A 16,911-nucleotide genomic window follows, 5' to 3' on the forward strand; every position below is an offset into this window, starting at 1 on the left:
CCAGTAGTTTTTGCTAAAACTGCCAATATCGATAGCTCTACATCCAATTCTAGTGACACACCGATGAAGTACTCTACCTAAATATACTTCACACCCCCATGAAATCGCCATGTCTATTGTTGTCCCAAACTGCACGAAAGCATAATTCATACCCTCCTCCATCTACACACATAAACATAAATTAAATAATAAGCATTGAAAAGAAAGAATTAGTATCCATGAGAAGAACTGCAGACCCAACTAGAACCCTGAAATACCAACAATCGTTCCCCCGAGCTGGATCATCCATCATTACGCACTTTCAGTTTGTTCGATCTCGCGTTTTCTGAGAAACTTACGTGCGTGCGATAATCCGTCCGTACTTAACTGAAGTGTCAATGCTAGAAGGCAACTATTGATAATACCCATAAAATGTATATCCAATGGTTGTTGGCCAATGGCCATAATCTAGATAACTAAGCTGACTAGTAAAACCAACTTTGTGGTGGGCTGGTCGATATGGCTATTTCCTATGTCCAGACTTTTGTCTTCACATAAATATAGAAACGATTCAAATCATTGTTGCTTCACGGAATATACCCAATGTTTCCCCAAAGTAGCATTTAGTTGCATCTCGTTATTAGATGACGGGTTGCGTTGCAGCTAAGCTTGACCTTATATATATTTAATTATTCTGTCACATGATTATAAAGCTCTTGATGGTGAAGATTCTTATTCCGAGGTCCCGAAGTAGTAAGGGCGTGGTCGACATTCCCACAACTAAAGACACGGCTTATTCTTGCCTACCTATCTAATATCCAGCCATTAGAGAGGATAACAGAAGCCTATAATATGAAGAAATATAACGGTAAGTGTGAGTTGCTGAGGTTTTGTTTTTTTCATAAAACTTTGGATAAGTAATACTAAGACGTTTTTGTTTCAGTCACCTATGTTGAAATAGTTAACAAAGACAAGTCGACCACACGATGCCAATGGTTTAATGAAAACGGTAGGAGGGAAGCTGGGTATGGTTCGTTATCGAATACGGCTCAAAAGGATATCACGAAAGACACTCTTCATGATTTAGTTCATAGTGTTGTAATACCCAAAGTAGTTCGTTTGAAAGGGAACAAAGTTACTAAGACAACAGTTAGTCTGATTGATGGATACGATTGTTACTATACTACAAATGATGATGGACAAACCCTTGTTTGTTTTACTTCCACGGATATACCTAAGATCCTTCCATTACGTACGTTGACACAATTGAAGGGGCTGAATAATGATGATGATAGCTCATTAAAACACAATTTGGAAACGGTTATTGATGACTTCCACCAAGAGTTACTTTCGTATCACGATTCATCGACGAGCGAAGTTACGGAGCAAGATTTACAGACAATTTTAAATGTGATGAATGATAATATTGATAAATTCCTACAAAGACAGGAAAGAATATCATTACTTGTTGATCAAACCTCACAGTTAAACCAGTCCAGCTTTAATTTCCAACGAAAAGCAGTGAAAATTAGGAGGAAAATGTGGTGGAATAACGTTAAATTTTGGTCTATATGTGGTATTGTGACCGTGGTTTCCCTGTTCCTACTGTGGGTTATATTACACTTATGAATTACTATCCGAAGACATAATATAATACATTTACGGTTTCAATCTGGTTCTGCTTCTTTGACCGTACTATATATATATTTTAAAAAATGTTCTATAAGTAAAGATAAAATAATGTATTCATTCTTCACTAATCTTGACTCTTTTTGTGGAGGCTCCTTCTAAGTCGGACGTCACACTATCATCCTGCTCATGTTCTTGCTCTGGGGGCTCACTGTTATCCTCCAATAGTTGATCATCTTTCTTAGACCCAGCTCGAGCTGCAGCTGCAGCCTTTTCAGCTTTCCTCTGTTGCAAACACTTCTCATATTCAACTACTTTCACCCTGACAATGGATTTAAAACCTACCATGCCAATTTGGTCTAGAGCGTTCAAAACATCTTCCTCATTGCAAGACTTGCGATCATTATTCTGCGCAATTTCGCGAGCAGCCATTAGAACATGATTTACAAAAACTGTGGACGACCGCTGTAGTGCCAATGAGGCATCTTTCGAAATCAAAATCTTGCTGTCGGTATCTATTTGTTGGATTGAATCTTTTGCTAGAGCGGTGATAATGGACTTAGGGAACAGTAGGTCGTCCACGGTTAATTTCTCTTGTTCCTTGATATAAGATGTTGTTGGGTAGTTCCCTTGAGCATCCTTTTTCCAGCCCTTTGGCGGCATAATTGAGTCTCTTTTAACCTTTTAAAGTTGTTAGTGGTTATTTATGACACTTGAGGGTGAAACTTTCATCTTGTCCGATTCAATATATTATCTTTTTAAGAACGCAAGAGATGAATACTTCATTCGGTCATATCATATAAGAAGTATTAAATAATGCAAGACATAGATATGTATTTGAAGTTGGAAGCTCGTGATTCACGCTACAACACTTTATGCTTTCTATTATTTATTCTCGTATGCTTAAGAGGCAGTTTGACAAATTGGCCAAGACAGATAAGATAACCGACAAATACAGGAATCGAAGTCTTGCTTTGTGGATCAGGATAAAGTAGCCTTGAGCTGCAATATAACTTTAAGTCGAACCTAGCTTTTCTTAAGTATGCCTTGGCTTGGGCTTGACATCTAGCATTACCCCATCGTAACTTGTATGAAAGTTGATTACGAAGATTGGTTGGTTGAAAAAAAATCAAGCTCATCGCCGAACTGCCATTCTTGAACAAAATCATGTTTTCTCATTGATTAATACACAGTAACTCTGCTTGAAGCAAGGATAGAACAATTGAATATGCTTAGAGCTGCACTTCATAAATTGAAGGCTAATTTAGGGACTGGTTCGTCGTCGCGGAATGCGAATACCCCTTCTAAGCCTGCCATCAACCTTTCTGACTTTAATGTTGTAACAGAAGGGAAAGCCCAAATATTATTCCCTGAAAAGGAAACAGTATTCTATAATCCAGTTCAGCAATTTAATAGAGATCTCAGTATCACATGTATTAAGGCGTGGGATAATTTATATGGAACTACTAACGATGGCAATAGCACGAAAGCCAGTTATACCAACAATAAGCGGTCATTTGACGGCATTGAGTCTGGGTCTACCAAGAAAAGGAGGATCACTGATGGTGCAGGAAATGATGGAGCAATAAAATCTAACTCTCCTCCAGGGCTGCCATACATGAGAATTCTTGAGGCTTTATCTGCTACAGGGTTACGTGCAATCCGTTACGCACATGAGATTCCAAATGCCAAACAAATTGTTGCCAATGATTTGCTTGCAGACGCTGTAGAATCTATTAAAAGAAACGTCCAATTCAATGATGTGTCTAATATAGTTACTCCAAATAAAGATGACGCCAATGTTTTGATGTACCGTACCAAAAGTGAGGGAGGGAAATTCCACGTGATAGATTTAGACCCATATGGAACGGCTACGCCATTTATAGATTCTTCAATGCAATGTATTGAAGATGGCGGCCTTATGCTTGTTACCTGCACGGACCTTTCCGTCCTAGCAGGAAATGGTTATCCTGAAAAGTGCTTTGCTCTTTATGGAGGTGTAAATATGGCGGGTCATGATGCTACTCATGAAAGTGCCATTAGATTGGTTCTTAATTTATTGGGCAGTAGTGCTGCAAAATATAAGAAAAGCATAGAACCACTTCTATCATTGAGCATTGATTTTTATATCCGTGTATTCATTCGTGTTAGAACAAGCCCAACTGAAGTGAAGAACTTGCAAAATAATACCATGACTGGGTATATGTGTAGTGGGTGTGGATCTTATCATACTCAGAGATTGGGGAAACAGTCCGAGCGTGTATCTAAAAAGGGTAAAGCTTTCATCAAATATTCATTGGCACAAGGCCCTCCAGTGGACAGGAATTGTAAGTATTGTAGAGCTGTCCATCATGTCGTAGGCCCTATGTATGCCGGTACATTGCATAACCAGCAATTTCTGGATGAAGTGCTAAGAATTAATCGGGAAGAACACAATGATGAAGTTTATGGAACTAGGAAAAGAATTGAAGGTATGCTGACGTTGGCCAAAAATGAGTTGAATGTACCATTCTATTTTTCTCCAAATTCGTTATCATCTATTTTAAAATTTCAAGTACCACCATTGAAAACTATTGTTGCTGGTCTTGGATCTTTGGGATACACTTCATCATTGACGCATGCGAAAGCTTCTTCGTTGAAGACAGATGCACCCTGGGACGCTGTTTGGTATGTCATGAAGAAGTACTGCCTAGATAATGATCTTGTTGATATCAACAAGATGAATACCAATGGGCGTGGGTATAAAATATTGACAAATGATCAAATTTGCGGATCCGAACATATGTGGGATGAAAAATTGTCTTTTGATCCAAATGAACAAAGTGGTAAGGTCGAGAAACTTAGGAAATTGAAGATGGTTCGCTATCAGGAGAACCCTACAAAAAACTGGGGACCGAAGGCAAAACCTCAATAGCGTATTGTCATTAGTATACAGATTTTCCTTTAAATTAGAGTCATGCTAAAAACATCAACTATATTTCCCTATTTTAAAGCCCTGTTATCAATCCTCCCAGAAACAGGCTTGGTCGATGCCACAGTTTATATACCAGTAGCTGGCTGGCTGCATATATATTCTATATTACACAGTATTACTACATTGTATAATATAATCTTATAATATCGATAATATTTTAATATAACCTTAGTTATAAATAGAATGTATCAACTTATATCCTTCTGCTAGTGGTTTCCAATATTTAGTTATTCTGAGCTATGAAGAACGTTACACTTTATGCTGCAGTTATAAAACGATATTGTGTCTCGAGCCCGTAGAAAAAAAAGAATCGCGTGAAGCTTCCATGTCTGCGTCACCCAAAAAGGATAATAAAATAAGCATATATATATATACAGAGGTTTATGCAACTCTATTTCATATGGACTAATGGCGGTCTTTATTATATATATATTAGTTAGCTAAGAAAAAATAATATTTGTAACGTTACACATGTCTGGACTTTTATTTTCAACTTTTACTTCCTTGATTCATCAGCAACTGTATAAACAACAACAGAAACTATTTTAAAATTTCTTCAATATAAACTCTGAAAATAATAGGCCATAGTAGTATTCCTGTCATTGTGCCGCCCCAAATTAAAATGGTTGGCACCAATCTCTTAGTTTCTGTGACCATCCAGGGTTCGCCAATGTGTTTAGAAGTGGCAGCTCTCCGAGCTCCAATATTCGACATAGGTGACTTAGGTATGGTAGAAACAGCTTTTAATATTCTGGAATATAACATGCTGAAACTCTTTTTCTGAGAGTCTTAATAATACTTATATGTTTTTACTATTGTTTAGTAAAAAAAATTATATATTAGTTATTCTCGAGGATAAAAACGCATTCTATGTATATATATAGCCTTCTCACCTGGGCATGATGACCGGTTTCTATCATTAATACTAAAAATGTATTTGACTGGCTATTAAATTGGTCATCTAGCTAAATACAAGGATACCATCATTACCGCATTGATTATGTTAAAAATGGCGCCAGCGGTTTCGCCGCGAGGTTGTGGAGACAAGAATCACACCATTTAGGCACGCGGGCGTAAGAACATACGGCTGTACACCTAATACTAATACTCGGCGGTAACAATCCAAGCTCAATACGATGGAAACCCATTAAAATATACCGGAATTTTCGGATTTATAGCCACAAAGAGCACAATTAGTGATATTCGAGTAAAATGAAGTTGTTTTCACTTATAATAATGGTATATTTAGCACACCAGGACAAGCTTTAGAATTAAAGTTGCGTGATATCAAATCACTTAGGGGTCTGGTCATTATAAGTATCCATGCTATCTTGGGAAATATATTCCTGGGGTTGTGATGCATGAACCGGGTATTCTTTGAGGAAATAACATGAAATGGAAGTGAATAGAACGCATACCACAGAAAAGGTGAAAATACGCTTGCAAACATAATGGTAGCAAGAGATTAAGATAGGGATGGCGTACTCGGGAGATTCCCTGTGCACCCAATCAGTAGAATGGGTAGCTTTATCTATAATATGTAAGAGCTGGCTTTTAGGATGGATTTCGCTCTCTAGAGGCATAATATTAGTGTTTAATAAAGACTTGAGCGAACTTCTAAAAATTCCACCGCCCAAGGATGCACCAAGTATAGCACCAGTAGATCTGAATGTGTAGGAAATAGATGCCGCTGCTGTTTGATTTTTGTAGGGGACTGCGGCTATAAGTGAAATAAGTAGTGATGTCCTTACCGTCGTTGTATACAGGATAGGAATGAGTAACAACAAGTACTGCCTCCAGGTAGAAATAGAAGGCTTTATTAATGCGATCTGTAGTTGACCTAGAATTCCAATTATGCATGCTAAGCAAATAAATGTACGATACTTTCCTCTACGTTTGATGTAGTAACCTGTGCCAAAAGAACCTATACTGGTACCGAGGAAGCTTATAATAGTACGCTTTCCGATTTCTTTGGGGCCCATATATAGCACACTGGCGAAATACATTGGAACATAGAAGATAGTAAGCACATCATTTAACATACAAAAAAAGTTGGCCAAAGATGACGCCAACACATTCCGATCTGTTAGTAAATGAACTGACAGAATGGGATCAGCGGCAATGTTAAGCTCATGGTAAACAAAATAATATCCGGACACAAACATCAATAGTATTAATAACAATAGAAAATTAAAATTTAGGTCAACTAATGAGCAAGTTAGAGTCAATGACGCCAAAAATATAACGAGACAAAAAGTTCCCAGCCAATCCATCATGTAGAGTTTGGTTTTTAGTGATTCTTTATTAGCTAACGCTATGCCATTGCCATGATGAACTTTTGGCAATATCAGAAAAGCTTGTATGAAACATCCACTTATCAGGGCAGCGACAACCTGTAGCAGGAATACCAAACGCCAACCACCATATTCAGCTAACCAACCACCCATTGAACCACCCAACGTGATGCCTAAAACATAACAGATATTAAAAAGATCTTGATACGACGCTCTAGATCTCAAGGGTACAATATCTGAAATAATAATAGAAGGCATTGAAGTTAAGCCTCCTCCTCCAATACCTGCTACAAACCTACCTGCAAGCAACCACCAAACTGTGGGAGCCGTCCCACAGACCAGGCATCCTAGACCAAACATCAAATTCGAGAAAAGCAGTATAGCCTTTCTGCCAAAAATATCAGATAACTTACCATATAATGGTTGAAATATACAAGCAGATAGAAGATATGATGCAGCAATCCATGAGATATATGGCAAAGCCTCGAATTCAGATGCAATATAATCCAGAAGAGTTGACAAAATAGTACCATCTAATGACCCTAAAAACACCCCAACAACCAACGAACTCACAATTGCCGCGAATCTTATTTGAGAAATATTCTGGGAATCTCCAATGTTACCAACTTCAACTGAACTAGACCTTATGAAAACGTTACCATTTTTATTGGAATCAGGTGTAACTGTAGTACTAGTACTACCATATGAAGAATTCAAAATAGTAGTTGATTGGGATCCTGCCGATCCTAAAGATAATTCCTGTACTTCCAATTTATTAATAACAAAACCTGGACGGCCACTGGAGGTATCCTGGATCACATTTTTATCAATTCGTGTCAAAAAAGGTATAGTTTCACCCTGAGATTCATCTGATGACCTAGAATAAGGACCAAAGCTAATTGTGTTGCTTTTATCTCCAAGATATGTCTCTCCAGCTTCATCAGACTTCAGGGTCCTCTGTCTTCCCTTTAATTTAGCGAACTCTTTTAGTCTGTTACGTTCCTTGGTCTTGATACCACTTCTCTTTCGTCCCATCTTTCCCGAGGGAACAATGTAATATTAGCGTTATCTTCTTTAAAAGGTTAAATTGTTTCTATGGGCTGACAAACCTGCAACCCCCAATACAATATTTAAAGCTAACTAATATCTGAGATCTGCAAAAGAACCCTGAGATCGATCAATTTGTTTTACAGCTACCAAAGTTCTTTAATATTTCACATCAATGAAGCCGTTCATAAATTCCGTCAAACCTAATTCGATTAAAAAGTCAAAAAATATCTCAGAGCGATATCGGCTCAGATAATGAAATACCCGAACAGTAAGAGATAATTAACTCTAATTAATAATTTACGTACGACAAAGGAGTATATTATACAGAAAATAGAATCATAAGCCTGTAATACAGGCACCAAATTTACATAGTCGTGATCGACAGAAAGACGTTGAGTCAATGTGTAACATTTTGCATTATTCAGATGTCCCATTTAGTAAAATCAGGCATATCTATATGGAAGAATGGGAAGTTAGTGCCAGAAGCAACGTCTAGGGAAGCAGAGATTTCTGAGTTTTGCTGATTTTCTTCATCTGCAGATAAAACATTTTGAACCACATGGTAAGTAGAATATTTCAGTAGTAGGGGATCATTAGAATAATTTTCGTTTATGGTTCCAAATCCTGCATGGACTAGGGCCCTCTTAATCCATGGTGAGACTATACCACTGAAGTGGAATCCAACCTGTCTATCAGCGTATCTGTTAATTGTTTTTCTTAGATCAATGAGACTCTGGATACTGGTAGAATCAACATGGGTAACTTGTGTCCAATCCATGGCAAGTATTTTGAGTACTGGCCTATTATCTACTTGCTCTACAACTTCAGGCTTGGCTGCTTTATGCCTATACTTCTTGAAGAATTTGCGCAAAAACAGAGGGGGTACCCAGTCACCTGGTTCGCACCATAATTGTTCACTTTTCCTCAAATGATTAACCAATTTTCCTGGTCGAGTTAGGGTTTTCACTCGATCAACGATGATATCGAACTGTCGGGAACAATTGAGATAATGCCACGATTCTGTTGGCCGATAAACTATGACACCTGGGGGTGGCATATGTACTGCAATTTCAGGATTGAGCTCTCTCGAATATCCATTATCCAAAGGAACCCATTTGGTGTGAAACCGAACATCTAGTTTGGAAGCCATAAGATTAGCTGATGCGTGCACATCTGGATCCTTTGCGAGTTTGGAATCTTTTGAAATTTCCTGAGGGAGCTCTGGATCGTTGTTCCCGATAGAATCTAGATCTTCAAAAACATTCAGGTTTGACACCTCAGTAATTTTGACATAGCCCAGAAACTTTCCACTTGGAAAAGCATTTTTCATTAGCAAAGTAGCCATAGAGAATGCTACTGCAAAATATATGCCATTCTCAATACTGGAAAATATAGTGAGGAGAATTGTGGCAAGGAACGATATGAGATCAAAGGGGTTTGTATTCCAAAGATAAAAACTGAGTTTGTAGGATGCAATAAGATCCACAACAGCGTGGATTATGACAGCAGATAGGGCAGCCTTAGGGATATAGTAGAATGCAGAGGTCAGATAGTATAGGGCAAGCAACACACAAGCACCGCTAAACAAACCAGATAACGGCGTTTTCACGTTACACTTTGCCTTCAGAGCAGATCTAGAAAATGAACCTGTTGCAGGGTATGCATTAAAAAACGATCCAATTAAATTCGTCACACCGATTGCAATTAATTCCTGGTCGGGCACAATCTTGTAATTGTTGATTCTACCGAATGACTTGGCAATCGTAATATGTTCCAATAGTAAAATAATCACTGCCGGGGGAAGCTGTGGCATCAATTTGTGAACAAGACCACTCGGTATCGTTGGTACGCCAACGTGTTTTAAACCAGAAGGTACAGTTCCCAATACAGAGATTGATGTTTTCTTCTTATGGCGCCCAATGACCAACCACGAAACGAAAGTGGCTAGAAAGAGCACAAAGGCATTTCTTAAAGCTTGAGCATAAAAGAAGAAAGATTGCCATATACGGGCCTTTTTGGAATTTGGTCTGAGATATTTCGAAATCAATTTTGGACCAAGATATCCACAAGTCCACTTCCAAAAAAATAAGAGAGCAAGGCAAATTAAACCAAATGCAGCATTAATATCGGACCCATTTAAATGTTTTAATGTGGATATTAAAACTCTGTAAGTTTCAACCCTTGTATTGATTTTTTGGATACCAAGAAGACTAGGCAACTGGCTAGCTAATATTGATAGCGCACTACCCGTCATGAAACCTGCAACTGCTGTTACAGATATTAGCTCAAGAATAAACCCTAACCTCAAAAGTCCAATCGGTATAACCAAAATACTGGAGAAAAGTGCCAAAGCACTAGCAACCATGGGCGCGGTTATCGGGGTGCCCTCAGGCAACTGGTCTATAACATGACTAATGACCTTGGAAACTTGCACTGACATAACTGCAACGGGCCCTATACAGACATCCTTACTAGTTGCGAAAAATGAATATATGAAGGCACCAATAAATGAGGAATAAAGACCATATTCTGGTTTCAACCCAGCCAGCTGGGCATAAGACATAGATTGTGGAACCAAAACACAACCTACAGTAATACCAGCTATAAAATCTGAGTACATCCATGCAAAGTTATAATGATGAATCCATTTAATTATTGGAAAGAGCGACAAAAAGTATGAGCGAAAAAAACTTCTTCCAACCCTTGAACGAATAGTCCGATCATAGTATTCCATAAACGTAACAGTGGTTTCGTAGTATGGAGGGGCTTTAAAATCTGGGAGAGCATTTCCATCATATTTTGCAAACTGAAGACTTGAGCCCACAGAATCAAACTTATCGATTCTAGACCTTTCATTTTCAGCCCCCGAATATCCTGCAGAATCTTCGTTGGTTTTAAAACGGGTATAATCAGTTTCTAATTCATCTAAACCAGAAGTGTCCTGAAGGCCTCGATTATTATTATCAACAGTTCTCAAATTCTGCGTATCAGATATAGTTGAGGCCTGGCTCTCAATACCGTCTGAATTCTCTCTTAAGATAAACATTTTATAGTTCAAAAATTAGAAGTCTCACTAGCTGATCAAGTCAAAGGCCAGATATCTAAGATTATCTGCAAAACCCTTTCACAACTTTAGAGGCTTTCTACAACTAGTGCTGGAAAATACTAGTTTAAAATAAAGAACGAAAGAAGGTTGACATGTCCGCTTTATGTAGCCATACCAGGCTGGTCCCCTTTACTATTGATACACATTGGAAATCTAATGGATCTTGGTAATATCTCTAACTGTGGTGCTAAAGGTTGAGACTTATAAGGCAAAATAACCTCAATTTTGGAAAGCTCACGTGATAATGATGGAAACTAATATTACATAAGATGGACTGCAAGCTGACAATAAGAGGTATGTGGCTCCAAAACTCCTTGCTCGTTTGTAAAAGAGGATAGTATTGTCACAGCCATATCGGAATGCACTATCATTCTGTTTTCGGCAGCATTCTTATTCAGCAGCTCTAAGGTGGACGGTTCCATTAAAATCTTCAGATCATTGTATATTGTTATACGAGATGGGTCTTTTATGCCAAGAGAGCTTGAATAATTAACGAGATACCTTCTCAGATAGCCATCTTCTGTTAACATTAGAAAACGTCCTGGTTCACCTGGAACAAATTTAATGCTAACTATTGACGAAAGGGTCTCTGGAAGTGGTATCAGTTGCTTAGTCAATTCTTTTGAGGTGGAGTCATATTGGATAATAGTAAACTCTTCGTCTTGATCCTGCAGTTGGTCTTGCTCTTGGTCTACCTCTTGATGGTCATCTTGCTCTTGGATCTGTTCTCGGCTTTGGTCTTGATCAGTACCTTGTGATGTTGTAGAGGATGATTTGGAACAAATCATGTATATTACATCACCATCCATAATGGCATCTTTAAGCCGTTGACCAGTTATACTTCTAAGTTTACGAATTGGACCAGACACCTTAATCATTTTTTTGATCCATTTAGCAGTATAGTTCTTTTGTACAAGATCAAATTGCCGTATAAGGCTTTCTAACTTGTTTGGGAAATCATTTTTGATCCACTTATAAGTTTGGGTTGGCAAAACGAAGTTGTTTAGAAAAAGTTGGGTAGAGTAATGCTCCTTTGGATATGTATCTAATGCATCTACATCATTAGATAATGCACAATCCTGCCCATTGCTATTGTTTCCGTCATCTTCTTCACCACGGAGTAAGCTGTCTATCATATATTCGATCCATGTCAATCCGTCAATGGACATGTTTTCTCCAATGTGGAATTTTTCTACCTGTTTGACAATTTCCGTCAAAGTATCAAGCCCCATTTGTAAAAGTTCATCTACCTCTGGTGCGATTAATTCTTCATCATCATCGAGACCAAAAATATTTAGTTTTAGACTTTTGATTAAACCTTGTAGTCTCTTCACAGCGACGATCAATCTCTCACAAGCAGGTATCATACATGTGACTAAGATTCCTTGGCTGCTTGACCAAAATAGATGATTGCGTTGTTTCCAAATGCTTATTCCATGTCTACCTAATTTCAATGTAAACCAATTCTCGATATTTTTCTCAGCCGAGTAGCCAAGATAAAACACGTCCTTCAATCCTTTCAAAAGCCTTGATGCCTGTTCATCTGGGAAGAGACTATTTATAAATGTTGCATGTGGCTCCATGAGCTTCACTCCAATTATTTTATGATTGTCCCTGAGATACTTCATCAAAAACTGTATCTGAGAACAACACTTCATTAGCTCATGCATTTGATGTGATTCAGTAAACTCTAGTTTAATAATCTGTAATTGCCAATCTTCATCATTTAGAAACACATAGTTGTTGGCATTTCCGGATAGTATATTGGTAACTTTTGTGGGAAACTTGTTCTTCTCACCATACCTAAAGTTGAACGTTCCATCGATAGAAACCATCACTTTTCTAGTAGCATTGTCATATGTTAAAAACATATTTGACTCATTTTCTGAAAGACTCGCATTCCATTCAGGGCCTTCAAATTCCAATGGTGTACATGTAAGCTTCCCTTGAGGACTAACATTCATTTCTGTTAACTTTGGCAACCATTGCGTCAATACAGTATCAAAATCACCCTTAAAAGCCCCCCTAGACTTCCACTTAATACGATTCCAAACAAATTGTTCCATATTAAACCATTCACCACGACCTAAGACAATAGTTCCAACCATGTCTGCCCCATCTGTTGGATCTGAACTGTCAACGTCTTGTCGTCCTTTATAAACCTTGACGGACCCCGATCTCAATACAACTGCAAACAAATCCCCATCATTTGGCTCCAACTGGCAAGTTAAAATCTCTTCATTGGACTTTAATCTAAGTGGTATTGAGCCCATCTTGCGACCATCAATGTACCTAAATATATTGACATTGCCCTTTTCATGAATTCCCCATAGAGATAATCTATCATTCCAAAATGGATCTACTAGTCCATCCCATTGTTTAGTCAATTTAACCTTCCACTGTGTCATTTGAATTGAATACAAAGTTTTTTACGTTACTCTCTTGTGGGGTTTTGTTTGGTATGTTTTGGTCGTGTGCGCTATTTCAGTGGTTTCCACAAAGGTTTGTTGAAGATGAAGATAACCTTCCTTGTAGTTATCCTAGGACGCTTAGGCGACAAAGGTAATTAAGAAACATATGTTCAAGAAAAAGCCGACTATCAAATCAGCTAGTAATCTTAAGAATTCAGAGAGGAAGAAGTTACTAGGGAATGTTAGAGCTCAGTGTGCCAATCAAGAGTTTCAGTTTTCAACAACTATAGTGAAGCAAGCTACGTTTAAAACACCAACAGCTACGGGTACTATCTTTACAGATGAGGATAATAAGCCCATATTCTTTAAGGAGAAGCATTCAGAATTCTTGATTCCTACAATATTGACCTGTTGGCAATATCCAGGGCTGTTGCACGTTGTTCTGACCCATAAGCATGTTTTGGATAATAAACTTAAAAATGGAGCTGATCTGATGTTGCCTGGCACTATACCTCCCTTCTCAGATAATTGTACAAGAGGGAAACTAGTCGGTGTTGCCAGCAGTGAAACTCCATTTGTTGTTGAAGCCATAGGAGTGTGCCAGTTAAATTTGGCCGGAATTGTGAAAGTTGTTGGAGAAACTGGCGTAGCTGTGAAGGTTCTCCATACCATCAATGATGGCTTATGGGAAGTCTTTAAAATGAGTGTGGAACCTCCCTCACAGTTACTAGTTTCACAGAAACATGAGGTAGAATTAGAAGCTCTAGCTCAAGCTGATGATGCTGGTGGAATTCAGGAGGACGAAGATTTACCAACAGCAAAGACTGCCTCTGGGCCCTTAGAGGAGCCTAACTCATTGAGCGAAGTGGCTGAACAGTTAGAAGAACTGTCCATTGAAACTGTCGACCATTTTTTGACTCAGGCTGTCTACTACACATTAGCTTTAGATAACACTTTAAAGCTTCCCATTGGTGCATCTAATTTTATCGCAAACCATGTAATGAAAAACCTCCCACGCATTCATAAGACGCAAGTGTCATTAAAGAGATCTTCTTGGGCGAGGGCTTCAAAGTTCCTAAAATATTTTGAGAACCAAGGATTTCTGAAGCTTAAGGGTAAAGTTGAGAACCTCACGGTTGTTTCTGTAAATAAGGATAAAACAGAAATCAAGAGCTTTCAGCCTTATCGAACCATTCAAAAGAGTGTTAGTACATCCTCGAAGAATAATGACAAGCATGATGTTGAAGTAGTGGTATATTATCAACCACTGAACACAGCGAAAGCTACACTACACGCATTGGGGAATAACCCCAACGCTATGTTGAAGGCTAAAGATATCAAAGCTATACTGAACAAGTACGTAACCGAAAAGAAACTGGTGAATGCAACAGATGAAAGGATCATTCTCTTAGATGACACTCTCTTTTCATTAGCATACAAGAAATCTGCATCTGATTCCACTAGAAAAGTCTTGCGGGCTAAAATGTTCGATTTGATATTGAGTACCAGTTTTACTGAAGTGTTTTTTATATTCAAAGATGGCAAACCGTTGTCCTCAAAGCCGCTAAAGTCAAAAAATCGAAACGTTTCAGTCATGACGGAAATGAAGATACACAGAAAGATTGTTACTAGAATCTCTAATTTTGAGATTTACGGCGTTGATCCAGAAGAATTGTCACTCGAATTACGCAAGAGATGCAGTGGATCATCCACGGTACTAGAGCCAAGCACACTTCAAAGTACAACAGAGGTGCAAGTTCAGGGTCCTCACGGAAATACAGCGATAAATATCTTAAACGAACATGGCATTCCTAGCAAATATATTGACTTTGATAACAAGTTGAATAAGAAAAAGAAGTAGGTGGGTCGATTGGCTACATACTATCTTAGTTATAACAGTGATTCCGATAGTTATCAATAATAACTATGTACGATGTGAACTCAAATTTTAGAAAATTTGGCATCATTGAAGCTCTATCTATCGCATCTTAGTTCATCAACTTATAGAAACAGGCTAACCAAGGTAATATAGGTGGTTACTGTTGCAATGTTTCCTCGTTGTTTGAAACTTGTCACAGTTAGGAGGGGGCTAAATTTTACATCAGTGAGATGTGCTGCGAATAATAGCCCATCGTCCACTACCAAGCTTTCTAAAGAACAAATGAAGAAGAAAGAGTTGCGTGCATTACTCCAAAAGAGGGCTGCTGCTAAGAAGTCGCCGTTTGAGCATCCTCTTTATATGCCAGTTCAGCAGGCCTTTCGGTTTTTACGTGCTGCAGAGGTGGGGCAACCTCCCTCGCAGCAAACTATTTCTTTGACGACGGTTGTGGTAAGTGACAAAGGTGCACCATTATTAAGTGGAAATATCCTCTTCCCTAACCCTCTCAGAGATGTTAAAGTGGCTGTGTTTACCAACAACAAGGAACAAGAAGAAGTAGCACGTGAGCAGTTCAAATGTCACCTGGTTGGTGGAACGGAATTAATTGAAGCGATTAAAAACGGTGATACTCCGATTGACTTCGATAAGGCATTGGCTACTCCAGATGTGGTAGCGCAACTAACATCACAATTGGCCTCAGTATTGGGTCCCCGTCGTTTGCTACCGGCGGTCAAAAAAGGTACAGTGTCGGAGAACATAGCTAACTTGATCCGTGAAAACATGTTTACTGTTCCCTTCAGGCAGCGTGGGCCTTTTCTCAGCGTAGCTGTTGGTAAATGTGATTTCTCTGATAAGCAATTGCTTCAAAACATAGTTGCTGTTCAAAAAGCATTTAAACAAGCCTTAGCTGATCAACAGGGTAAAAAGTCCAGCATATTGGGTAAGACAACCGTAACTAGCACACATGGCCCGGGTATTGTTATTGATTTTAGATAATCTGTATCCTAAATAACAAATCACTTGAACTTTAAGATGTATATATAAGCCGTGTAAATAGTTTCGATGGGTCATCTAACCAAAAATAAAATAAAAAATTCATTAAATTAAACTAGTTTTTCCTTGATGCAATCAAATAATAGCGTTAGAATTATTTACAAGTGCTATAAAGCAAGCTGCTTTATCCCCATATGGATAAACATACACATGAGTAGTTGCGACATCAATAAGTCAGGTACCATCTACCCTTTTCTTTCCTCCTCTTGAGGATCTTCTGCCCAGTCTTACTTCTTGCTCTTGCCAAAAAACCAACTCTCCTCTTACGTTTCAGAGTACTTGGCTGAAATGTATTTCCCCTACTTTTCCACCTCCTTTGATTCAAACCGAAAACTAAGGATATCACTGATGGCCTCTGAAAAGTCGATACTGACGTATTTGCTGCGCTAGTAGCGAGTGGTTGGACTAGAGATTTCATTGGGGAAAACGACGACACCAACGTCACCAGAGACCTTCTAGGAAACCATTGGAGTAAGCTTCTGCTTTTATATAACATCCCAGATATAATATGAAGCGCAGTAAGCTAGAAATATCTC

General features: G+C 38.4%; 10 protein-coding genes across 10 annotated transcripts; 4 read left to right on the forward strand and 6 right to left on the reverse strand.

Annotated features, from left to right (window-relative positions):
• Nucleotides 1-831: 831 nt before the first annotated feature.
• On the forward strand, nucleotides 832-1,608 carry NYV1 (Nyv1p; the record flags this gene model as incomplete). The annotated part of the gene is made up of 2 exons (XM_003646126.1): nucleotides 832-847; nucleotides 923-1,608. The coding sequence occupies 2 exons, from the start codon at nucleotides 832-834 to the stop codon at nucleotides 1,606-1,608; spliced, it is 702 nt and encodes a 233-aa protein (XP_003646174.1).
• A 117-nt stretch (nucleotides 1,609-1,725) lies between these two features.
• On the reverse strand, nucleotides 1,726-2,271 carry DPB4 (DNA polymerase epsilon noncatalytic subunit; the record flags this gene model as incomplete). Its single annotated transcript, XM_003646127.1, has 1 exon — nucleotides 1,726-2,271. The coding sequence occupies one exon, from the start codon at nucleotides 2,269-2,271 to the stop codon at nucleotides 1,726-1,728; it is 546 nt and encodes a 181-aa protein (XP_003646175.1).
• Nucleotides 2,272-2,836: 565 nt separating this feature from the next.
• TRM1 (tRNA (guanine26-N2)-dimethyltransferase) lies at nucleotides 2,837-4,522 on the forward strand (the record flags this gene model as incomplete). Its single annotated transcript, XM_003646128.1, has 1 exon — nucleotides 2,837-4,522. The coding sequence occupies one exon, from the start codon at nucleotides 2,837-2,839 to the stop codon at nucleotides 4,520-4,522; it is 1,686 nt and encodes a 561-aa protein (XP_003646176.1).
• Nucleotides 4,523-5,122: 600 nt separating this feature from the next.
• COX26 (Cox26p) lies at nucleotides 5,123-5,347 on the reverse strand (the record flags this gene model as incomplete). Its single annotated transcript, XM_003646129.1, has 1 exon — nucleotides 5,123-5,347. One exon carries the CDS (start codon nucleotides 5,345-5,347, stop codon nucleotides 5,123-5,125), a length of 225 nt encoding a protein of 74 aa, XP_003646177.1.
• Nucleotides 5,348-5,874: 527 nt separating this feature from the next.
• Nucleotides 5,875-7,911, reverse strand: VBA4 (Vba4p; the record flags this gene model as incomplete). The annotated part of the gene is made up of 1 exon (XM_003646130.1): nucleotides 5,875-7,911. One exon carries the CDS (start codon nucleotides 7,909-7,911, stop codon nucleotides 5,875-5,877), a length of 2,037 nt encoding a protein of 678 aa, XP_003646178.1.
• Nucleotides 7,912-8,347: 436 nt separating this feature from the next.
• Nucleotides 8,348-10,972, reverse strand: SUL2 (sulfate permease; the record flags this gene model as incomplete). The annotated part of the gene is made up of 1 exon (XM_003646131.1): nucleotides 8,348-10,972. One exon carries the CDS (start codon nucleotides 10,970-10,972, stop codon nucleotides 8,348-8,350), a length of 2,625 nt encoding a protein of 874 aa, XP_003646179.1.
• A 320-nt stretch (nucleotides 10,973-11,292) lies between these two features.
• On the reverse strand, nucleotides 11,293-13,440 carry APC4 (anaphase promoting complex subunit 4; the record flags this gene model as incomplete). The annotated part of the gene is made up of 1 exon (XM_003646132.1): nucleotides 11,293-13,440. One exon carries the CDS (start codon nucleotides 13,438-13,440, stop codon nucleotides 11,293-11,295), a length of 2,148 nt encoding a protein of 715 aa, XP_003646180.1.
• Nucleotides 13,441-13,609: 169 nt separating this feature from the next.
• On the forward strand, nucleotides 13,610-15,304 carry TMA64 (Tma64p; the record flags this gene model as incomplete). The annotated part of the gene is made up of 1 exon (XM_003646133.1): nucleotides 13,610-15,304. One exon carries the CDS (start codon nucleotides 13,610-13,612, stop codon nucleotides 15,302-15,304), a length of 1,695 nt encoding a protein of 564 aa, XP_003646181.1.
• A 186-nt stretch (nucleotides 15,305-15,490) lies between these two features.
• MRPL1 (mitochondrial 54S ribosomal protein uL1m) lies at nucleotides 15,491-16,318 on the forward strand (the record flags this gene model as incomplete). Its single annotated transcript, XM_003646134.1, has 1 exon — nucleotides 15,491-16,318. The coding sequence occupies one exon, from the start codon at nucleotides 15,491-15,493 to the stop codon at nucleotides 16,316-16,318; it is 828 nt and encodes a 275-aa protein (XP_003646182.1).
• Nucleotides 16,319-16,541: 223 nt separating this feature from the next.
• Nucleotides 16,542-16,871, reverse strand: MRX14 (mitochondrial 54S ribosomal protein bL34m; the record flags this gene model as incomplete). Its single annotated transcript, XM_003646135.1, has 1 exon — nucleotides 16,542-16,871. The coding sequence occupies one exon, from the start codon at nucleotides 16,869-16,871 to the stop codon at nucleotides 16,542-16,544; it is 330 nt and encodes a 109-aa protein (XP_003646183.1).
• Nucleotides 16,872-16,911: the final 40 nt, after the last annotated feature.

The sequence above is a fragment of the Eremothecium cymbalariae genome, chromosome 4 (assembly GCF_000235365.1).
Source record: "Eremothecium cymbalariae DBVPG#7215 chromosome 4, complete sequence".
Classification (NCBI taxonomy): Eukaryota; Fungi; Ascomycota; class Saccharomycetes; order Saccharomycetales; family Saccharomycetaceae; genus Eremothecium; species Eremothecium cymbalariae.